At 42.4% G+C, this 24,505-nt stretch overlaps 2 protein-coding genes across 2 annotated transcripts in view; one reads left to right on the top strand and one right to left on the bottom strand.

Annotated features, from left to right (window-relative positions):
- Positions 1–295, bottom strand: part of LRRC20 (leucine rich repeat containing 20) — a 203,602-nt gene extending 203,307 nt beyond the window's left edge. Inside the window, exon 1 of the mRNA XM_075072648.1 lies at positions 205–295. The gene's annotated coding sequence lies outside the window, so the exon portion shown is untranslated. The remainder of the gene's footprint in view (positions 1–204) is intronic.
- Positions 2–22,961, top strand: EIF4EBP2 (eukaryotic translation initiation factor 4E binding protein 2). Its single transcript, XM_032782732.2, has 3 exons — positions 2–376; positions 13,414–13,590; positions 15,111–22,961. Exons 1-3 carry the CDS (start codon positions 238–240, stop codon positions 15,140–15,142), a joined length of 348 nt encoding a protein of 115 aa, XP_032638623.1. The 5' UTR covers positions 2–237; the 3' UTR covers positions 15,143–22,961.
- Positions 22,962–24,505: the final 1,544 nt, after the last annotated feature.

Genomic DNA, 24,505 nt, shown 5'->3' with positions numbered 1-24,505 from the left:
GGCCCCCGCCCCGGGTTTCCTGCTGCTGGCAGAGGCCGAGGGAGAAGGTGGCGGTGGAGGCGGTGGAGGGAGAGAAAGCGCCGAGGAACCGGAGAAGAGGCGGCTGCTGCCCTTCCCCCCACCCCCGGAGTGAGTCTAGCACCGCCGCCTCCACCACCTCCTCCTTCAGCGTCTCTGCCCCCTTCCCTTCCCCCGGCCACCTACCTCCCCCAGCAGCCGGGACAATAGAGCAGGGAGATGTCCTCCTCCGGCGGCCACCAGCACAGCCAGAGCCGGGCCATCCCCACCAGGACGGTGCCCATCAGCGATGCCACGCAGCTACCTCATGACTATTGCACCACGCCCGGGGGGACCCTGTTTTCTACCACTCCTGGAGGTAAAGAGCACCCCGAGCTGCCCCTGTGGCCAGGCCAGGGCCTCCAGCAGTACAGGCACCAGTCTCCTATTGCAGGCAACCACTGGGGGCTCCGTGCAGCCCACTGCGGGGAGACGTGCATGCAATTAACGTTACACAGCTGGCAGTTTTAATGGGGGCGGGGGAGCGTGGAAAGCGCGTGCAATTAAATGGGGGAGGGGAATTTGCAGAGAAGTGCATGCAATTATTGCTACAGTGGGTGCAATTGAAGAGGAGAACGTGCGGAAAAGTACAGATACTCATATGTGAAGTAGGCCTTGACCCCCCCTTTCTCTGAAGCACTCATGTTTATTACTCCTTGTGCGGTGGGGACCTCAACTATAGGGTTACCTCTTTTCTGTCGTGTTCCCTGGGACCTCAGAGCAAAGGGGTATAGGCTAGTGCTATACAGGACCGAGGCTTTAGTGGGGAGTAAAGAAAAATAGATGCACCAGAGATCACTGTACAAGGCGAGGCAGGGTCGGGGGGAGAGTCTCCAGCACGAACAGGGCCCTTTCCCCCCCTCTGTATGTGTTTGTAATGTTTTTGGTTTTTATTTTGGAAGGAAGGATGGATGGGGGGAAGGAGCTTATGCTGGGTCTGGTGCCAGATGCATTGGACCCAAAGCTCCTTCTCCCTTTTTCGTGTGAGGCTAGCGGTGAGATATTTGTAAACAAGGCCAAAGAGTCTAGGAGAAGCCCGTGACTGTTGCACAATCGGAGACGGGGACTAGGGGGAATTCTCCGGCAGCTGCATCAGGGAGAGAAACATGAACTCCACCGAGAACTCAGGACGCCCCTAGTGTGGAACCAGCCCCTGGACGTTATTAAGGGGGCCTGGGATTCTTTTAGGTTAGACTAAAGAAATGCATCAGCCAACGTGGAGGGCTCAGTTTAAGGAAGTGCTAACTTTGCACTGCAGACTAACACGGATGTAGACTCTGCAGCAACCTCAATTTAGGTCTGTTCTTGGATAACAAGGCCTGTATTAACCTATTGTTATACCTACTGTTCCTGTTGATTTTATTAATAAAATTGCTAAATAGGCACACCACAGATCCTATTTGTATTTAAAAAACTAAAGCTTAACCTTGTCATCTCCCAGAAGACAAGCCTGACCCATGAAATAATTCCTCCCCACCACCCCAAATAAACATGGATTAACAGTAAGTCGCATGATGTGTTACATTGCATGAACAGTAGAAGCTGACGTGCATACAGACAGGATTCCTGAGCTAAGTATTGACTCTGTTCCCCAGAGGGGGAGTTCTTGGGGAAGCAGTCACAGATATTTCAGTTGGCAAAATTGTTTTATTAAATAGCCAAGCAGTCATTTCACAGTAGTTTTCAGGATTGCTTTAAAAATAGTGCCCTCGTTCCTGGCTTAGATCAGTGGTAAAATATATGGAAATAAATTATTAGTGGAACACTCTATCCTAATTTTCCTTATGGTCAAACAGGACTAAAACAAAAATATTCAGGGTTGAGAACCTGCTGGTTTTTTTGCAGCATAATTTTCCCAAAGCCCAAACCGCTTATTTCCACTTCATTTTAGACTCAAGATTGCTTCCATTCCTCTTAAACTGGATGTTGTTTGCCCTTTCATTGTTACAAATTATGCAAACATGAATTCCACACCATTGCTCTATCCTATTTTTCTTGTGTCGATAACTTTTCTCTTCTGGGCATGGGTAGGTTTGTATGTATGTGGTTGATATCTGCTAAAGAAGCAGGCCTATCCTCCATTCTCTTGACTACTACACTTGCTCACTTTGCAGATGGCTATAAAAATGTAAACACTAGTGTGACTTTCCTGTGGTTACCAGAAAGTACCAAATACAGTTCTAGTGATGTGTGCATTTTACTGTGTGTAATATTGCTGCATCCTCCTGTGTAATGGACTTCCGTCATTGCACTACTTCTTCCCTCATATTAGATATTTTAAAGTCTTTCTGGCTATTAAGGTATTAAGTGGGTTCTTGCTTCTGTTACGGTATTTTGTGTTGTCAGGAGGGGACTTGCCATTGAAGGTAATCTGTAAATGAAGGAAAAATAACTATATTATTAGAAGTATGTGCAGAATGTGATAAAGAAGCTGGATAAAAGGGACAAAATATTTATTAATAAATGCATGGAACCTAAATACTTGTTCTGAATGTACTGCAGGTTGTGAAATTCCCTACTTGGTGTGACGTTTAGAATGTATCATGCTGGTGGTGTCAAATCTTTAAAGTATTCACAAGTGATGATGATTTTAAAAACTTCACAAAATGATACAAGTTTTGAGAAGATAAAGGACTGGAGTACCTGACCTCACAGGCTTATACTAGTCTACAGTGGGGTTCTGTTGTGTTAAGGGTAGGGTTGCAGGACTTTGTTCCTATTTTTCCTTAATTAGTCTACATTTTAGAAATTATTCTGGGGTGAGAATACCCCATGGGAGCTTCACACTGTACTGCTGCTGCCCAGAAGCATCATAGAATATCAGGGTTGGACGGGACCTCAGGAGGTCATCTAGTCCAACCCCCTGCTCAAAGCAGGACCAATCCCCAGACAGAATGAAACTGACCAGAATCTGTTTGCTGCTCCTTCTGCAGAATATTATAAACAGGAGTAAGAGAGGTACAAAGGCTGTTGGATGCTGTAAAGATTAGGGTCCAGAGGAGGGCTGTCCTTGCTTGTGCCTTGAGGGGGTTATAGAGGGAGCTACGGTCCACCTTCTCAGCCTGGCGTATTCAGGGCAACAGTAACATTTAGAATGTCTTCATAGGGAGATCCCAGAATCCCACAGCAAGGAAGAGGCATAGTTAAATAAATATGAGGAGAGCTGCACAGAAGAAATGGGAAAGGGAATGATGAAAATAAAAGGTGGGAGGAGAGAAATGTTTAATTAAATCAAAGTGGGAGTGAGGGGGAAACAGATGGACCTCAAAAATGAACTCCCTTACCCTAAAATATTTGAATTAAAAAAATAGTAGAAAACTCCTGCTACCTCATGTGACTCCTGCAACAAGCCGCATGGAATGATGCCCTTGGTTCAGTGGTAGGTGTGACAATTTAGTGAGTGGTTCAGAATGAGAATTGTTGATCCATGCTGGGAAACTAAAAGAAGAAGTAATGTTAAGTTTGAGTTAATGTGCTGAATAGCATTTTTATAGTAATAGTTAATATTTTAGGACTTCATTAAAACTTTACAGTCAGATCCATGGACACTGAACAGTACTAATGCTAAGTTATTTTTCATACAGTTCAGATTTTCTTTTCCTCCCTCCATCCAGAGTGTTCTTGGTGGTTTTATTTTAATACAGTATTTGAATATAAAGTTTATGAATAAATCAGTGGTAGCTACATCTGGCTGCCTTTAAATGTATCACTCAAGGAAATGAAGGACTTATGTCACTAGCCTGAGCCCATTGTACTACAAGCAGACACTACACTGTCAATTAATCTAGATCTGCTTTGTCTCTGATATCTCTGTTATAGGTCTTACAGTTGGCAGTGTCTACTCAAGTACCAAATTGTGTTGTCAAAAATACCATGTGTTGAGGACAACACCATCACTCTGCACTTAAAACAACTTTTATCCAAGGATCTCAAAGTACATTACAAAGATGGGAAATACTACTGTATTATTTATCTCTATTTTACAGATAGGGCCTCAGTTTTCTTATGAGGCTAAGTAACTTACCCAGGTTTATAGGAGATAAGTGGCAGAGTCAGGTATAGAACCAAACTACTCCCAGTTCCCTGCTCCTTAGAATTGGTGCCTTACAGAAAGATGCTCTATGTATATCCAGGTCTGTCTGAGGTTTTTTTTATTGATTGTTGTTGTAAGTAATCCCTAAAATCACTATAACTTAGGTTAGTGGTTGCAGGAAATCTATATGTTTAGAATTAACTTCGCACATTCTGACAGCACTTTCTGTCCAGTCTATTTAACTGTTTCTGTCCTCACTGCTGTGCAAGACCCACAATTTTTTTATAGTAAAAGAAAAATGTGATTGTAAATCTTCTACTGTTGGGAGGGGTGGGATCTCACAGGTGTAGGATTGCTGTTAAATTTGTATTTTTTAAACTAACTTATATTAATAGTGTCTTTTTCATAAGTGACAGAGGTAAGAGTTTATCCCAGATATTGGAAAATTAAGAGCTAGTGCAGAGCCCGCAGGAACAGAGTATTGAAGACTAGCATTTGTGAGTGTGGCTGAGGACAACTCTAGGGGACAGGGAATGTACAAAAACAGAATCCTAGTTCGGTGCTTAGGGGGCAGCAAGAGCCAGTAGAAGCTACAGGCAGGCAACACAGAATTCTGAATGAGGATGCAGAGGCTATAACTAGGCTAGATCCTCCCATTTGTACAGAGTCCCTTCAGTTTTCTGAAAACAGTTGCCTGTCCTTTTGAGTTCATAGTAGTGCTTTAATTTGAAAGCCACCAACTATACCCCGTCACCTGTCATGGACATTGGATGTTTTCCCACATTGACAGAAATTGTTAAAAGAAAGAGGGGATCCTGCCTTTAATAACTTACTTCTGTAGAAGGTTTCTGGTAATGTTTTGAATTGATCCATTTTGCATTCAGAGATGCCTTTACATGTGCAGTCCTCCTGGTGAAGGATCCCCTTAAAAATCACCTGTTCAGAAAATGAGTGGAGGTCCCTGCGAACTGCCCTGTTTGTTTCTGGGAGAGTGCCCTTGACTATCTTCAACATTCTGTTAGACAGTGGCAATTATTATTTCATGTTTCTCCCTTGCCTGGAGCTATTATTTCAGGAGGCTCCTTTGCTGCAAAGTGTGCTTTTTATTTCTGCTTATCCCTGGAATAATCTCTCAACACCCGCAGTTTGAGAACTACTAAGGTACTGGGTGGTTTATTTTTTTTTGTTTTGTTTTTTTTCTCCCCTCTTGAACTGAGGCAGGAAAATATTTTGTGGACTCCCAATGCCCCCTGAATCCAAGTAGCAAAATTTCTGAAGAATATTTCAGCTGGTAGCCTATTAGTACTACATGAAATATTAAATAATATCACCCAGAAGCCCTAATCAGGATCAGGACCCATTGTTCCTTTTAGTATGCTGGGAGAGGAAGGAGGATAAAATAAAATACTTCAAGTGTTGCTCTGCAATTCAAACACAAAGAGTTTTGTGCATGATACAAAATATCTTGTTGCAAAACAGCTGCCCATGAGTAAGATGTTTGGTGCCTCCCTGAGTTGTGGAATGACCGAGAGGCCCATTGTCTAGAAAAATTCTGAGTGTAACTCTTAAACATGCAACTCTGATTAGCTTTAAACTAGCAACGTGAAGGTTGTATTTGATCCATTTAAACATTTACTTTTCTAAGGAACACACTTGATTCACTCAAAGCTGCAAGTTGTTGCTCTGAATCACAGCTTGGTGCATGTAATTTTAAATGCCTTTTCTTAGTTTGCTTTTGTGTCTGTTTTGTACTGTTTAATGGTCAGAAAAGGGACTGCAAAATGGTTCTGTAGTGTTCATGCTCCTCATGTGTCTTTTGAGTCATCTGCACCATGTACTGTCAAAACCAAGTTTATTCCTGTCAGCACTGGAATAAAGCTGTGGCGCTGCAGAAGAGAAGTGCCTTCTTTTCTGCCTTTCCCTCCACCAACAGGCGATCTAGTTCTGCTCTAGAACTTGGGTAGTGAGGGATGATATAGAACACAGCTTGGGTTGTTTGTACACCAGGATGATCTTTCACCACTGGCAGTTGGAAAAATCTTGTTTTGACTTGAAACTGAAAAGATCTGATTATAGAAGCACTTGATAAAGACTAAAAGTGGGACATAACGATGACTTTTCTGACCGTAGCTTCGCTTCAGATTAAAAATAGCGTTCTCTTTCTGCAGTTCTAATCTTGGAGTGAAATCTTTGCATTTTGAATCTTCAATCCTGACAATGTAGTTTCTGCTCTGAAATGAGTGTTCTCCCTCTTTTAAATAGGCATCCACAGGATATAACCTGTGACTGTGTGAAACTCTTACCTCTAGGTGAGGCCCTGCTATTGGCTCTAGGATCTTTCCAGAGCAGGAAGCCTGTGTAGACAATGAATCCTGAAGTGTGCGAGTAATATGTTTGATACTTGGGGTAGAAAGGTGAGAGGAATCTACTTGAATTTGATTTTTTGGAGAGGCCTGGGGGAGGGTTGGACTCTTCTCTGGGCCCCAGAAAATGCCAGTCTATCCTAGTGCTGGATATTTAAACAGCTTTCCCCAGTGCTGATGCCTCTAGGTATCTAGGTTCCAGTTAATTATTGAACTTTTGATCAGCGTTGCTGTCTTCCCTTGAACTACCAACAGCTCAGTAGGTGTTTGAACTATGATATGTTCATTCTCCATGGCAGAGCAATCGAAGATGTTTAGTCTGTTCTATCTGTGACCGTCGCCTCCCTTCCTTTAACTTCTCTCATCCCAGTCCATCATGGCTATTCCTGCTTCTTCCAACTTCTCTGCTGTCCCCTCTCCTTCACAGATATTACTTTACTTTAACTCCAGGGGCTCCATTTTCAAAGCCTCTCTCTTCTTCACACCAGGGTCTTTGTTTCCTTTCCTGGACACTCAGTCCAACTCATCAGTTTCTAGCATTGGACTCTCCCCCTCCCCCCCATTCTCTGTTCCTCTCCCCATGCTGCTGAGTGCCTCTGAAGAAAATCCAGAGATCAGTTTAACTTCCTCCACTACGGATAGATCCTCCTTGCCATTGGCTCTATCGCTTAATATGCCAAACAGCTTTTCTTCTTTCCTGACTCATATACCCACAGCCCTCATGACTGCTTCACCCTTGACTGTCTCTTCAAACCCACTCACCTACTGTACCTCCTTTTCAGCCCAAGATTTTAACTATTGTTTTTGAAAGAAAAATTGACACCATCTGCCATGAATTCTTGTTCCATCCCCTCCACCTCTATGTTCAATCTTGGGATTCAGCACTGAGCTCTTTGAAGCAGGGATTTTTTGTTTGTTCTGTATTTGTACAGCTCCTAGCATTGTGGGATCCTGTCCATGACTTGGGCTGCTTGGTGCTATCACATACTACTTAACAGTAATGGTGTGGCCTTCATATTCTTCACTTCTAACCCCTCCATCATCTCTCCACTCTTGCTCATTCTTATTCAGTCTCTCATTCTCCTTTTCGTCTACTTTTGTGTACAACACTCTTACAAAAACCAAACCTAACTCCACACCACCCGGTTTCCTGGCTTCCAAACTCGTTATTCTTGAGACACACCCCTATTTACTCTAATGTACAAGGATGCACTATCTCCAAAACATATTGTTTTCTTTCTTTCCCTACAGCTCCGACCTTTACTATCTATGCCTTGGTAATCTTGTGCATAGATTCTAAGGTCTGACTTACTGTGTAGCACAGGCCATAGAACTTCCCCAAAATAACTCCTAGAGCAGATCTTTTAGAAGAACAGCCAATCTTGATTTTAAAAATTGTCAGTGATAATCAACCACGAGCCTTGGTACATTGTTCCAGTGATTAATTACATTTTTAACAGTCTTATTTCCCTTCATAATTTGTCTAGCTTCAGCTTCCAGCCTTTGGATAGTGTTATACCTTCCTTTGATAGATTGAAGAACCAATCATTAAATATTTGTTCCCCATGTAGATACTTATAGACTGTCATCAAGTCATCCCTTAACCTTCTATTTGTAAAGCTAAGTAGATTCAAGGAGCTCAATCACTATAAGGCATGTTTTTCTAATCCTTTAATTGATTCTCATGGTTCTTCTCTGAACCCGCTCCAATTTATCAACCTCCTTCTTGAATTATGGGCACCGGAAGTGGATGCAGTGGTCATACCAGTGCCAAATACAGAGGTAAAATAACCTTTTCTACGTCTACTTGAGATTCCTGTGTTTATGCATTAGCTTAGTTAGTTTAGATTGCATTAGCTCTTTTGGCCACAGCATCACACTGGGAGCTCATGTTCAGTTGATTATCTGCCCCGATCCCCAAATCTTTTTCAGTCACTGCTTCCAAGGATAGTCCCTGATCCTGTATGTATGGCCTTCTCCCTTTTTCCCAGATGTAGAGACTTTTATTTAGCCATATTGAAATGCATATTGTTTGCTTGTGCCCAGTTTACTGAGTGATCTGGATCACTCAATCTGTGACCTGTCCTCTTCATTATTTACTACTCCTCCAATTTTTACGTCATCTGCAAACTTTATCAGTGGTGACTTCATGTTTTCTTCCAGGTCATTGATAAAGATGTTGTATACTGTAGAGCCAAGAACCCATCCCTGCGGGACCCCACTGAAAACAGATCCACTCAATGACAATTCCCCATTTACAGTTATATTTTGAGACCTATCAGTGAGCCAGCTTTTAATCCGTTTAATGTGTGCCATGTTAATTTTATATCTTTGTAGATTTTTTTAATCAAAATGTCATGTGGTACCAAGTCAAATGCTTAGAAAAGTCCAAGTATATGACATGAGTATTGCCACTATTATCAGCTAGACTTATAATCTCGTCAAAAAAAGATATCAAGCTAGTTTGACAGGATCTCTTTTCCAGAAACCCATGCAGCGGGTTATTAATTACATTACCCTCCTTTAGTTCTTTATTAATCAAGTTCCATATCTTGCCTGGGACCAATGTCATATTGACGGGTCTATAATTACCTGGATCATCCCATTTACCCTTTTTTAAAAATTAGCACAGCATTAGCTTTCTTCCAGTCTACTGGGACTTGTCCATTGCTCCAGGACTTCTTGAAACTCAACATTAACAGTTCAGCGAGCTCCTCAGCCAGCTCTTTCAAAACTCCTGGATGCTGGTTATCTGGACCTGCTCATTTAAAACTGTCTAGCTTTTATTTAACATTATCCAGAGATACTAGTGGAGTGGAAAGAGCGTTAGCACCATATTATGAGACTGCATCATCTGTTTTTCCCCAAATACAAAGCAGAAATACTTCTTCAACTCTTCTGCCTTTTCTGCATTATTATTGATTAATTCTATCATTTCCATCTAGTAATGGGCCAGTAACATTGTCAGTATTCTTTTTGTTCCTAATATATGTATGAAACTCCTTATTGTCCTTAAATCTGTTGACCATAGATTTCTCTTTGTGTCCCTTGGCTTCCGTTATCAGTTTTCCACTATTCCTAACTTCTGATTTATATTCATTACCATCAGCTTCCGCTTCCTTCCATTTGTTGTTGTTTTTTACAGCTATCTTTGCTTCCTCTTTAAACTAGGTCGTTTTTGTGGGATTCCTCAGTTGTGGGATTGTAGCTTTTTTGGGTAGCAAGTAAGTTGTTGTTAAATGATTCCCAATTATATTAACACTTTTCTGATTAAATTACTCCTCACAGTTGATTTGGCTCATAATTATTTTCAGCTTTTTAAAATTGGCCTTACTGAAGCACTGTGTGTGCAGAACTTTGTGGTTCTTGTGCATTACGAATGTGATCAAGTCATGGTCACTTGTACCTAAGCTACCATTAACTTTTAATTCTGTGATTGGTTCCTTTTTATCTGTTAGGACAGAGTCTAATATAGAACTCCCCCATCTTGGCTGCAACACTTTTTGAGTTAGGAAATTGCCATCTATAATGTTTAGAAATTCCAAAGATGTTTTAGTACTGGCAGCAAGAGACCTCCCACATGTCACATGAAATACCCAGTGATCACAATGTGATGCTATGTCCCATATTCTTCATAGAGATATTGTTATGATATGAATATGCCATAATTAAGATGCTTTATGCAAGATGGGTCTTGTGAGGCAGTGGTTTTCAAACTTTTTTTTTCTGGCGACCCAGTTGAAGAAAATTGTTCATGCCTGTGACCGAACGGAGTTGGGGATGAGAGGGTTGGGATGTGGTGAGGGCTGCGGGATGGGGCCGGGAATGAGGGGTTCAGTATATGGGAGGGGGCTCTGGGCAGGGGGTTAAGGTGCAGGAGGGAGGCAGGGCTCTGGGCTGGGGGTGCAGACTTGGGTGGGGCTGAGGATGAGAGGTTTGGGGTGCAGGAAGGGGCTCTGGGTTTGAGGGGGCTTAGGGCAGGATATTGGGGTGTGGGGTTACCTTGGGCGACTCCCAGTCAGCGGTACAGCAGGGGTGCTAAGGCAGGTTTTCTGCCTGTCCTGGCACTACGGGCTGTGCTGTGCCCCAGAAGCAGCCAGCAGCAGGTCCGGGTCCTAGGCGGAGGCACACAAGCGACTCTATGAAGCTCTCACCCACAGGCACTCTTCCCCCTCCCCAGTTCCCATTGAACGCAGAGCTGGTGCTCAGGGTTGGGGCAGTGCGTAGAGCACCGTGGCCCCCCCAACTAAGAGCCAGAACTGCTGCTGGCTGCTTCTGGGTTGCAGTGTGGTGTCTGGACAGGTAGGGACTAGCCTGCCTTAGCTGGGCAGCACCGCCCACGGGACTTCTAACAGCCTGGTCGACGGCTCTGACCAAAGCCAACGTGACCCAGTGCCTTACATTCCGTGACCCATTACTGGGTTGCGACCTGCAGTTTGAAAACCACTGATGTGAGGTATCATTGAAAAGGTTATGATTTACTGAATATGATTATCTATTTGTAAGCATGTGTCATTTTCTGTATCTGAAGTTAGGAATATTGAGTATGTAACAATTATAAGTGAGTTTGTACCTGGGGAATGCCCACCAGAGAGAATGCAATCAGTCCGGCTAGTTAGTCAATGGGCCATTAGGGAGAACAATAGGACTTTGAAGATGCTAATCTCCCACCTTCCTGGGATACTTCTTCCTGAAGATTTATGGCTGCTTTGACACTGCAGGATCATGTCAATTGGTACTGGACTCCATTTTGGACTGCTAGTATTTTTCCACTAGTAGTGAGTTGGGATTAAACTGAGAAACAAAGGATTTCCGCCATATATAAATCCTTTTTAAGTAGAGTGAGTTAATCAGGGTCAGTTCTTCACTGAATCACTGCCCTAGATGATGGGTGAAAACACCTATGACTGATCTGGGGAAGAAGAGACTGGACCCAAGGGAAGAAGGTGCCTGGCCTGTGAAAGGAATACTTGGAGTTTTAAGCTGCAAGCAAGAGCAGTTTGTCTTCAAGAAATTCTGCAACCCGCTTAAAGCAATATTTAGGGTGAGAAATTACTACTTGTAGACAGTATCAGAGGGGTAGCCGTGTTAGTCTGGATCTGTAAAAAGCAACAAAGAGTCTTTTGGCACCTTATATACTAACAGACATATTGGAGCATAAGCTTTCATGGGTGAATACCCAATTTGTCAGACGCATGTAGACAGTTGTAGACTTGTAGACAGTTTCTTTAGTGTACTAAGCTTAGTTTGCATCTTTGCTTTGTTTGCTCAGTAATCTGCTTTGATCTGTTTGCTATCTCTTTATAATCACTTAAAATCTATCTTTTGTAGTTAATAAACTTGTTTTCTCTAAACCAGTTTTTGCAATTCATAACTGGGGGGCAAAAAGCTGTGCATATCTTCCTCCACATTGAGACTGTGGGCGATTTTCATGGGCTTACGCTGTACAGTTCTCTGTGCAGCACAAGACAATACATACTTGGGTTTGCACCCTAGAGATGGTGTGCATTTGAGTATCGAGCAATCCCCTAGCTGATTCTTCCCATGCAGAGCTGATTTCAGTGTCTGTGTCTTTCTGCAGGTGGGCATGTCCCTACTTGTGTGTGTGTTGGAGGCAGCTTGAGGGCCTAGCACAGCAGGACAGGGTGAGGGAGCCCAGGCTGGTGGAACAGCCAGTTTCAGTGAAACTCCAGTACATCAGGTGGCACCCTGGATGGAGGGTAACGCGTCACAAACAGGTTCTTTTCCTACACATTGTAGAAAGGTGCATAAGGAAGTGGTCCTCTAGTTCCCTAGTGTGATTTGGTGGTCTGTAGCCAACACCAACTAGTACCCTATCTTATGCTTTTGGTGTTTGGACATTGATCCATAAGCCCCCAAGATAATTTTCTTCTCGGTTATCTGTTACTTGGAAACAGGTAATGCCATTTTTGGCATAGAGTCCTACTACCCATCCCCTCTCGCTCACTTGATCCTTTTTAAATGGGCTCAGCACAGGTAACAGTACTAGTGGGCAGCAGTCCATATCACAAAACCTGTCACCATGATTGGTGCTCATGGATATAGAGGCCAGCAAGGGTGACAACTAATATGTCATTGTACAACTAGATACAATTATCCTTTCCCCTCACCCCCTAGAGGTCCCACCAGCTTACACTGGAAGCACTTTGGAGAGGAAACTTGCATTATCCTGTCCATGTCATCCTATACTGTGGATAAATAGAAGACTTCAATGTCCAGAGCTGTCAGTTTCCTTTCACAAACACTGCATTAACAACAACAAAAACGTAAAAGTTAAGGACGGTCAATAAGTCTGGTTTTGGACTTTGTTGTATCTATAATGTTAAACTGGAGCAAGTCTACTTACGTTTATTTGGTGTTCATAAGGTGTTTGGGGACATAGGGAATGTTTGTTGTACAGTTTGTGAGAACACTGTACAGTTTGAAATGAAGTTGCCCAGCAGTTTCTCCCTTTATTACTTCCTTAGGTAACAGAAAAAGACTGAAATGTGGAGTGGGGAAGAGACTTGTTATGGAATAGGACTGGTTTCAAGCTAAGCCTTTTTTATATTCTCTCATTTTGAGAGCACTATGAGTTGGCTCAAGGGTGGATTCTCCAGTGCTGGACATTGTTCTGACTTGAGAGCATCGGCATGTAGGGTATTGGGGTTTCTTTGCTATATGGTCTGGTGACATGCATTTAATCAGTGCCTCTTTAGGATTGCAGGAGTGGGAAAAACAGGTCTTTGAACTAAGGTAAAAGGCAGTGCCATTCTGTAAATAGGGTATCAGGCAGTGATTGGAGTTGACAATGCTGCTTTTCATTGTACCAGCCTGGGAATGGGACTCCAAGTGCCTCTTTTGTCTGAACCCTGCTCACATTGACACATCATTATCAATACACATTCTGTATGGATTCGTAGATGCTGATTTTTCTCCTTTTGTCTGACTGTATGCTAGGTACCCGAATCATCTACGACCGTAAGTTTCTGTTAGATCGCCGCAATTCCCCCATGGCTCAGACTCCACCATGCCATCTCCCAAATATTCCAGGAGTCACCAGTCCTGGTACCATGGTCGAGGATTCTAAAGTGGAAATAAACAATCTGAACAATCATGACAGGAAGACTGCAATGGGTAAGAGAGACTGGGTGATGGTGGTGGTTGATACTCTGGTTAATTTCTTTATAGCTCCCTTATTTGTGATTTAGCACATCTTATGCTCAGATATCACGGTGATGGACTCATTATATATAAATATCTGCAGCCCCTGAAATTTAATATGTAGGTTTCCTTTCTCAGAGTGATATTTTTTTTCTGTAATAGTTCAGGGACAGCAAAAAAGACTTGTCTGGTTTCAGAAATATTTAACTTAAATATGGCTTCATTTTCCTCCTCCTCTGAGCCCCACATGAAGCTTTGTATTTTGAATCTGTTATATGAAATAATACTTTTACAGGGTTTTATATATCTGTTAGGGATGTAAAATGTTAACAGGTTAACCAGTAAGCATTAGTCTTACCGGTTAACTGACCTTAACAGTTAGTTAATGCACCGCTGGCTAGACTGTGGCTGCGCTGGCCGGACCCTGGCCGCACAGCATCACACGCTGCGCCCGGCCCCACCCCGCCCTGCCAGCCAGCTGACCAGCCGCAGCCCCGTCTTGCTGCCCAGAGAAACCCCAGGCCCTCCCCCTTTAATCAGTTAACTGTTTAAACAATATTTACATTCCTAATATCTGTAATGATTTTATACTGCCATCCATTGCCCCTAAGCATCTTCCATAGAAAACTGTTAGCCATAGCTAAGTCCCTAGTGGACGTAAAGAGGTTTTTGGTACTCCTCTCTCTTTTGGGTAAAATTTTGTTTGAGGTGTGTGTTGTTTTGTTTGTTGGTTCAGGTTTTTTGTTTTAAGCAGGGAGCATTTAGGTAGATGGGAGTATCAGTGTGCATGCCATTCTTGCCATGGTAGAACAGCTTTTAAAAAATACACAGAAAGCACATTTGACTCCTGTGTGTACAGAGATGTGATTAAACAGGTAACTGTTTCCTGCTGTATCATATCTTCCCATAGACAGTGGGCCACTGGGTGGCTTTCTTTGCTTTTTTTTTTTTTTTTTAAATGAGATGTGAGTAGCAAGAGTCAATGCTCATAACTTCAGGAGGACAAAGTGTCTTTTGCAGTAATATAGCTCTTAATGCATGTACAGTCCTATGAACACATAAATTAATATTTAGCAATAACTAGGACATTTTGCATTGAAGTCAAGGCTGTCACTGATCTTCATAGGACCTTTTACAAATAAAGAACCTAAAATAAATTGATAAAAATTTGTGACATTCTGGTGATTTCTCTTTTTTTTTTTAAGGCTGCCAACTTAAACCAATGATTACTGAGACAGGGCTGTCCACTCTGTCCTTAATGCACACTGTAAGTGATTGCAGCATCTCCCAAGAAGAGCATGTTCTTCCATAATGGATTATCTGATTTGCCCTATCTGCTGTGCAAGGTTAATTATGGGAATGAAATGTAACATTACATTATTTACCAGAAGATACGTTAGGAAATAGTGTTGGGAGGTATGTAGGGATTGTCTTTCCTCTTGAGGGCTTTCTGAGATCTCCCTCTAATGCAGCTCTCCTTTTTCTGTTGCCAGGGGATGATGCTCAGTTTGAGATGGACATCTGATTACCCCAGAGCATAACCATGGAGAGGCAGCAATTCCCTGATACCTGTGCATACTCGATTCTGCTAATCGGATCAGTAATTGAAAGGTGGCAGAGGCGGTGGTCGCAGCAGTCTCCATCAGACTCCTCACTTCATCTTCCAAGTGCCAAAGGATAAGAATCTAGCTCCCCAATCCTGCTCCCTCCCCCACTTTTTAACTCCTATCTCCCTGCTCTGTGACTGAATGGATGCCCTTGTCAGATTATACAGAGCTGAGGAACACTCCGAGTGGAACCTTGGCATCTCGCACTTTAGAGGCACCCTGTCAACCCATACACAAGTGAGAACGTACCTCCATCACCAGTTGGATATTTATTGCAAACAGCAAAGGGGCCAGGGACTGGTGGATTTATGCTAAGTGGAGGTGGCTTTTTCTGTGTTCCCCTCCCTTCAGCCTGATCCCAGCTCACAAAGGGCTTATGTTTGCGCAGCAAGTAACCAGTTGTAATATAGTGTCTCCAATACTTTCGATCACTCGCATTTTAGAAACCGCAAGGAATAGTGGGAGAACAGGTAAGAGTCTCTGCTCAGTCTGAGTTCGTTTTCCTCAGTGGGCAGAGCACTCACTTGAGTAACTCTGGGGGAACCTGGGTACTAGTCCCACTTGTCACCTTTCTCCATGACTGTGTGCCCTGCAATGTAACATGTTCTCTCTTCTGGAGACGCATAACCTTAATTCATTTGCTCTTGTACCTCCTTGGTTTCCAACCCTCTGACAAACTTCTTTTTGATAATACTTCTTAATGTTATGTGTATTTAGAGGAAGCTGTCAGTTCATTATACTGCCGATTCCTCTTCCTTTCTTTCCATCCCAAAGGAATGCCATGCAAAACTTCTCACTTTCAGAAACTTAACCCTTTGTTCCCTGAGTACTTTGAATGCTAAATCAAATGCTAAATCAAAACTTTTTTTTTCCTAGGATATGGGGGAGGGGTATCTTATATTATCCTCAGGACTTCCTCCATTTTTGCCCTTTTGCCCTTGTTAGTTTCTTCTGATTTTTTTGCTGGTCTACACTGTAGACTGTTATATTGAAGGTACTGCAGTAATGGTTAATTTCCAATATCCCCCATCTCTCTTGCATTAGGGGGAGTGTTTTTCCCCACTAACAGTTGTAATTAATACACTTGTTAAATGTTTATCATTTCAATTTTAAGACTTCCCATCAGAAGGGAAAAAGTGAATGTCAATAAGCACTCTGAGGAGCAGTGGGCCTGCTTCTCATCTTATACCATCCTTCCATTCATAGTTCACTGTGCTCCTTTCAATCACTGGCTCCATTACTTTTCCTCCAAGATCCTTTGTTGTTAACTTTTATGTTCACTGCTGGGGTGTATATTGGCTGACTTGTAAAATTGAACATTTGCCTGTATGGGTCATTTTTTGGTTCCATACTGTCCAGTTTTGCTCCTATCCATATCTTGGCAAAGGGATTAGGTGGACTAGTGTGGATTTTGACAAGAGCATGGTGCTTCTGGCCAATTCCTGTCTAGCCTTGCCACTTGAAAGTTCTTAATGGGTTTGATTTAGTTGCTGAGGGCATCGCTCAAACTGTAGCTGGACTTGTTTCCCATTGCCCCACTTGCTGGGAGACTGTATCTGACATGTGAGTCAGAAATTTACACAGCTCAGTTATAAATTGGAAAAGACCCTGTTTTCTCTTTTTGGTATGCAAAAGGGACACTTTCCTGGTAAAATACTTCTTTGGGGAAGGAAGGTTTCCTGAAAAAACTCATTTTTTCCCTCTTCTCTTCAAAATGTGAATAACACAGGAACAAAAATCCTTTGTAATGTATGATCTCTCAGGAATAGACTTTTTAGTGTATCTGGGAAATGCAGGGTCTCCTTAAAGCTTGGTGATGGCCAGAAATGTGACTAAAACTACACCTCTATGTCCTGTATTTATCCTCTGGCATTATTCCACCTATGTTTAGTATGAAGGATAGAAAGCTCAGTTGTACTTTGTGTCTCCCAGATCCAATTTGTTCAGTTCAGATATTTCTAAAGTACACTGCAAGTTCTGCCTCATGTAGGAAACACTGACTTTTTTTATTTTTCCATCCCCATTCTGCTTCATGCATTATCACTAACAATAGTTTCTGGAATTTAGCAAACAGTTTTGCTGATAAGGCAGAACAGAATCCAGATTTGCTCTGTAGTGCTGATAATAGTAAACACTTGGGTTTGTCAGTGAACTAAGCAGAGTTGATTTGAGAGAAACAAGAAGAAGAAATGAGCAGTGACAAGGTATCGTTAGTCACTTTTCTCATCATAGTAATACATTTTGTTTTGTTCGTAACTTCTCAGCTTTTCAAAGCACTGCACAGGTGTTCAGCTATTTGACTCTTTTATTACAAGAATTGTGCTGCTAAAATCCTGTTGCAGCACTGAAAATTTATCCCTAAGTGTATAGTGCAGCAAGAGCTTCCATTATGCAACAATCCTCTTAGCTGTCAGCCGGAGAAATCATTCTGACTTTTGTTGACTTGAGATGTTTTTTTTTTTTTTAAATACCCAAGGGAAGAAACAAGCATCCAGAGAGGAAAGATCATCTGGTGGTTGAGGCACTGGAGTAGGATTAGGAAAATCTGGGGTTTGTTTCAGGCACTTGATTCACACATTCCTGTGTGACCTTGATCAAATCACTTCGTGTCTCTGTGCTTTAGTTTCCCATCTGGAAAATAGGGATAACAGCATTTCCCCATGGCGCAACCATGACCCCTAGTTGTTGTGTTATGAGAAGGATTAAATAACACTTCATTACTTACTTTCTCCAGTGAAAGTGGACAATGAAAATATTCAGGTACTTCTTAAGCACCACAACTGCAGGGTAACACTTAAATCCAATCTAAATGCTCTGTTTGTTAAAACTGAAGGGACGATGATAATAAAATGTTCAGTTTTGTAAATTCTTTATTTTATTAAACCTAAATTTTGCACTTAAATTTTTGTGTCCCAGACATTACAGGTCAGATCTTTCCCTGTATTAGGGCAGCTTTATCTCACCCCATCAGTGCCCTTTTTAACCGGTTTTAGGCTGCTGCAGGATTCTCTGCGCATAGTGAGGTCCTTGGGTGGTGCAGAGCCATCATAGCAGTTCTTACACTCCCCCCGCTCCTTGCATTCAGCACAGGGGACGAGGTTAAGGCAACCCTTGGCTATTGAATTGGCCCCTTGGCAGCTAAAACAAGTTAGAGCAGTTTAAGGGCTACTCTAACTTGTGCTTTGGGACTAGCTCGGAGATTGGGGAAACAGCTTCCCCCATACTTAATATGCCCAGCTTTAATCCTTATTTTTAACCATTAAAACATAGAGCCTGGATGAGGCACTGGGTTAGTGCAGGAACCTGTTCACTTTTAGGGACCTGGGTTCAGATTCTATCTCTGACCATAAATAAAAATGAATCTAGCAGGTTTATCCTAATTCCTACTACTACACTTCATAAAACCACAACCCTGTAGCTTGGTCTACACTAAGGGAATTCCAACCACTTGTCACTTTGGCTGGAGCTGTCCTGTAGACCAGGCTCCAGGTGCCCTCAACCATTTTTACTAAATTAATTTCACAACCTGCAGAATGCACTTTTTTTTTTTTTTTTTTTTTCCCAAACAGTTCAGTGAACAGTTCAAACTCTCTGGGGCCTGGTCTACCCTATGGTTCCAACTGGCTTCAGAATTGGTTAGCTGAACTAGTTTTAAAACCAGTTACCCTTTTTGGGAAAACTTGCCCAGCATAGACCAGACCAGTCTGGGATGAGGGTGGTTGCTGCTCAGGGGAGAGACAGGATGAAACTACTGAGGGGGGGATATCAGCAGAGCTGCCTGAAGGCAAACTAACAGTCTCACTCTGTGCCTGGCTTTAGCTAGATAGGGCTCTTAGTCTCCCTTCCATAAGTGTCAAGTTCTGACATATTTAAAAAAAAAAACAAACAAGATGGAGATGGATGTACTGTTACGGCATCCTTCCCACCAGTACTGCTGTGGGCACACAGGGTGGATGGTGATAGAAAATGCTATCAAATGATGTCTGCCTTGGTTTCATTAGCCTTTTCCATTGTGGCATTGTTCCTCAGCAGCACCATTCCTAGAGGAAGCCCTGCCCCTAAGCACTCCTTCCCTTGAGAAAAATCACACATTTCAAAACAAAACAAAAAAAACTTCTTCTCAAATGACCCACTGTCCTAGCTGGCATGACCAGTTTTCCCATTAGCTTTGGTTTGGTCCTCCATGCTGATTTTTGTCTTGAGGGGGCTTAAATACTGTGGTTTCATTTTTAAATGAATTAAACTGAGCAATAAGACAGGAAACTCAAAGATGCAGTGTTGCTTGTTTAGACTTAATTAGGTTTAAATTCATTTCTCCTCCCCTCCCCTTCCCACCGCATATTTTGCTCTGAGGAAGGCATGCAGAGCCTTGAAAGAAGGATCACAGCTTATGTAAGAAGACATAGATTGATTGATGTAGAATAATAGTGACTTGTACTATATAGAAGGAAACCTGCAGTGAACCTACACATCTGAGAATGACCGTCATTTCACCTTGATTTTCCATCTAACCATTGTCAGTTTTTCCTGATTTTGAGTTTTATGCTTTTAATGAAAGCCCAGGCTCCAGTCCTGCACAGCACCGATCACTGTGCTGGTGTGAAACCCCACTGAAGTCAATGGGGCTCTGCACAGGTGCTAGAGTCTGTGTTAACAGAACTGATGCAGAAGTGGGGCTATCTACAGCATGGGATGGGGAAGGGTTTCTCTATGGGGGTTTTGTTTCCTAGAGGTAGGTTGAGGAGTGACATTAAATCCAAAACAATCTGTTAATCTTCTTGCAAATAGTATCATGTCAGCTACTTTTGATGATGGTTTGTGTGCTGAATTGACTACACTGAAAGCAGCATTCCTCTCTGTGCCTGAGTAAAGGTCCGCTTCTGGAAATACTTGCCAGCTGCTTTACAGTGCCAAGAGCTACAAGACAGTTACCAATAAGCCTTTGTCACAAGTGTCCAGGGTGTACAAAGCTTTTAAAAAGCGGTGGTTTCCTTTTTAAGCTTTGGTATCGGCAACTGAACGCCTTTGTGACAATCCTAATCCATACTTCCATTTTGAACTAACTCTGCTTAATCATCTTATTGTTCAGCCTTTGTATGCAGTAATTCTCCTCTGGACCTTTGTGCCAGTCCTCTGAAACTGACCTTGGGGAGAGGAGGGAAGGATAAAATAGCTTCCAGTTACACCCTGCCCAGTGGGTGTCTATTTTGCAATGAGCATTCTCCTCTCATCTCTAGATATTAGGAGTCAAATGTGGTTTAGTTTTCAAATGAAATGAGTTGTTGGTATCAGCCCCATGCCTGGTGGCTGTTTTGGGCTTCTGCACTATGTATGACTGGCCAGTATGTGCTGGGAAGCAGCCAGAAGTGCTACTGGTCGCACATTTATTCTTCTTATAAATCAGGTGTATTAGCAGATGTGTGGGAAGCTTGCACAGCACTTTCCTGCATTCTGCCTTATGTGTGTCCGTCATGTCTATTGGCTGTTAAACATCTCATCATTTCCACCACGAACAGAAAATGTGCCAGGTGGCATGGCGCATAGCTCATCTTTCCTTCTTCCCTCCCTAGCCGTCTGTGAACTGAAAAAATCCCAAATTTTTGGTACATTGACCATTTGCATTCAGGTTCCATCATTTAGAGTCAGCAGCACTGGGCTTCTTTCCATGCTGTTGAAAAGACAAAACGTAATTCTTGCATGTAGGTTCCTTCTGGTATAGTACTTTAAGTTCACCAGTTTTGCCATCAGAGGGCACTGTGATCCTCTCTAGGCCACAATCATCTTGCACTTGGAATTGACTCTACCCTTAAGGAAAACACATTCCTCATAATTGTCTTTGTCTTGTTTAATTTTTCCTGGTCTTTATATTCATATCTAGGAAACCTGTAAATGACCCCAGAACACATGGGCTTTTTGTTGACATTCAGAATCCAATCACCAAGACACACAACAAAATCCAGACATCTGGTTGGGAAAGTGTTAACCACTCTTTCTTAGCTAAAGAAAGAGGTACTGCATCTTTGTAGGGACAGTGCCATTCTGCGTGTTTTTAATTTAATTTTTCGCTTGTATTTCTGAACTATTTACCTTGTAAATTTTAACTGGTAACTTTCCCTCCCCTACCCCAAAAATTTGATGGTAGTCTTGTTGATGTAAATCAGCCTGGGGGGAAGGGAGGGGCTCCTGTCTGGGGATTGCTGTTCATCACCACTCTCCTTCCATTGCACCTTCCCTTTTAGAGCTAACATTTCTCTTCCACAACTCCTAGTGCTTGTTCTCTGTTAATAATACTGCCCTGGCTAAATTTGAAAAATGCCACTTTATGACAAATCAGTATTTTTCCCATGATCTAAACTCAAATTTAGTTTTGTAGTGGCACTCATTTGGCATCAAAGATGCAGGGCTTGCCTCTTTTTTTGATAACTGATTTCTATATGGATGTTTCACTCAGAGTGTTGCAGCATCTAGTTTTCAGTGACCATCTTCTGTTTGTTCTTTCCCCTAGTTGTCCATCTAGGGGAAACAGTCCCTTCCTCTGAACTCATGCTGGAGGTTTTGTAATGCCTTTTGGTGAGGAGGGAGTGACGTAGTATATGTGGGGACTCTTGTAAAGCTCAACAGCACACCTCTCAAATTGCCCCTTACTTCAGACTAAATTCACCCCTTATTCCACATGAGCGTGGGGGGTGTTTTTTCTTTTGTTCTTGTAAATTGATCTAAGAAATTCCAAATCATAAAATTGAGATTATAGAAAGAAATACTTATTACACAACGTTATTTTAAGATGCTTGTCCTTTGCCTCTGTCATTGTAACTTAGTCCCACATACAACATTTGGCAGGTTGAGAAGTATGCTTTGATAGTTATCTGTCAACATTGGTCAGCTATTCGTTAAGTGAGAAATCTCCACTGGGGGGTCAGGAGCAGAGTGTGCAAATATAAATGTGTAGGTGGATGTTCATAACACACACAAATATATAAAAATAAATATATTTTACTTAAAATCCCAGGAAGCTTTTTTAGATTCGTGAAGCAGCACGGGGAAGACTAACTTTGCTAAGTATGAAGGTTAAACGCCAACAGTGGATGTGTGAAACCTGAGTTCTTACAGCATGACTCTTCCCACAAAACTGCTCTAAAAACCAAAATCCAAGGATAATTTAAACCCAAAACAGGAGACAAGAGGAACATACAGCAGGAGTGAGCTTTAACCACTTTTTTAATCACACCAGGAGTGAAAAAAGGGCAGTGAGCTCCCTGGTCTTTGTTGACACTGGGAATAAAGAGTGATTTCCCCATCCTGCTTCCAGTGTCCATATCTGCATCACTGCGAGATGGTGATCCCAGTGCCTTTCTTCACCTCGGATAGGAAAACTGTTTGCATCATTGTGAAACAGCTCTTAGCCGAGTCGTGAAGGTGTCTTTGGAGAGCATAGAGGACAGTACCAATCTTATGACAATTCATGGGTGTCTGAGATGTTTATACACTCATGGTTCTTAGAAAGCCTTTATAAATTTCAAAAAGTCCCATTGCCAGTTCTTTTCTCCCTTTCCTACCCAATCCCCTTTCAATTTTAAACGTGATTTTAGCTGAAAAGCAGAGACTGCCTGAAAAGTCATCAGGCAACTTCTGTACAATTGTTTTTTGCTGTCCTTGAAACAAACAGGTGTTTGGGGAAAAAAAGATCTCACCAATGGTTGCTGTTACGAGATCAATAAAGATCTTGCTTATATTAAACTATGTTGTTGGGTTTTACTTTCTTTATGATGAGTTTCTGGTTGGTGAGAGGAACTCAGTATCTTTAAAAAATAGACCTCTTACTTGCAGTTACATATGGTTCTCTTTAAAGACTCTTCCAGTATTTTGTGGTTAAAACTTTAAAAGTCCAGATGAAAGGTGAAGGGCATTTTGGGGCTAGATTTTCCTGTCCATTTTCCTCCCTTCCTCATGGATCTCACGTTTCTAGCTGAGGATTATTGTATGGGACTCCCTAATCAGTGGGACGAAGCGGCTGCTGTTGGGTGACATTTAACTTAGATGCTCACAACATAAGAAGCATTTTTGCTTGCTAGGGCTTTTCATCCCCTTGCACACTGACTTCTCTTTGTGCACCACAAAAGCAGTTGATGATAAACCAATCATTCATGTCACTCACACCTCATAGCAAAGGGTGCAGAGCCAAGTGCTCAAAATAACTCTGGGCTTTTGCCTGCAGAAGGTTAGAATAATAACATTGGATGGATCTTATTTCCTGACTTGCAGCGCTAATCCTAAAAAACACACTTGTATAGTTAGGTTGCAGTTTAATGAGGCTTTCTTTGTATTCATAGTTCACACTTAATGCATCCTCTTGATGAAAAGACTCATTTGTTCCTTGGGTTTGGTATTGTGCCCCTGAGTTCTAGTTCCCTCCCCTTAATATCGCAGCAAACAATTGGAAGGGAGGGTAGCAGCTTTGTAGCATCTCTGCCCACTAATGCTTTTTTAGTTGCACTGTTGTCAGTGCTGCAGTGATCCATGCTACTACATACAGTGAAGCAATGTAGGGTAATACATTTATGATTGGGCCTGAAGAGGAACTAACTTCTCATGCTTACATACATAATCCCCTGATGAACAGCTGCCTTGGGGGTGAGGGAAGTGTTGCCCAGTGACTTGGGACAAACCCATATTCTTAAAGAATTGCTTTGGACCTTGAACATTCATTCCCACAGTCCAAATAGAACTTGAGTGCTGAGGGACCTCAGGTGAAAAGATGACTCTCATTGATTTGACATGACAAGTGATCAAGTTAAGTTTGATGGGACAGAGAAATATTGTGAGCTAGTAAAAATATTTGAGGGGGGATCATAAATAAGGCTACGATTTAGTTGCAGAAGTAACTGAATCCGTGACTTCCAGCTGCAGGGTCCCTAACCTCTAGCGCGGTGCCTCTGGCAGCCCCTGAAACTCCACGTGGTTGCGGGTAGTAGGATACCCTGCAGCTCCAAGCTACTGCAGAACCTCCAGCTGCCATGGGTGGCAGGGGAACCCCCCAAGCCAGCCCACAGCAGGCACCAGGGAACCCCCAACCCTTGGCAGAGGAATCCTCATAGCTCCCAGCTGCTCCAGGCAGCTCCTAGCCTCAGCACAGCTGCCCCGCTTCAGGCGGTGTGAGAATCTGCAGATCCCCATTTTGTCAGGTATATTTTTAGTAAAAGTCATGGACAAGTCACAGCTTCTGTGAATTTTTCTTTTTTGCCCATGACCTGCCTGTGAATTTTACTAAAAATATCCATGAC

The sequence above is a fragment of the Chelonoidis abingdonii genome, chromosome 15 (genome assembly GCF_003597395.2).
Source record: "Chelonoidis abingdonii isolate Lonesome George chromosome 15, CheloAbing_2.0, whole genome shotgun sequence".
Taxonomy (NCBI): Eukaryota; Metazoa; Chordata; order Testudines; family Testudinidae; genus Chelonoidis; species Chelonoidis abingdonii.
This window is presented reverse-complemented; position numbering and strand designations above follow the sequence as displayed.

Excerpts from the sequence above, each read along its gene's own strand:
- EIF4EBP2 (XM_032782732.2), top strand. The coding sequence starts at position 238 with ATGTCCTCCTCCGGCGGCCACCAGCACAGCCAGAGCCGGGCCATCCCC. Across the intron at positions 377-13,413 it reads GTTTTCTACCACTCCTGGAG|GTACCCGAATCATCTACGAC; the intron begins GTAAAGAGCACC and ends ACTGTATGCTAG. Across the intron at positions 13,591-15,110 it reads TGACAGGAAGACTGCAATGG|GGGATGATGCTCAGTTTGAG; the intron begins GTAAGAGAGACT and ends TTCTGTTGCCAG.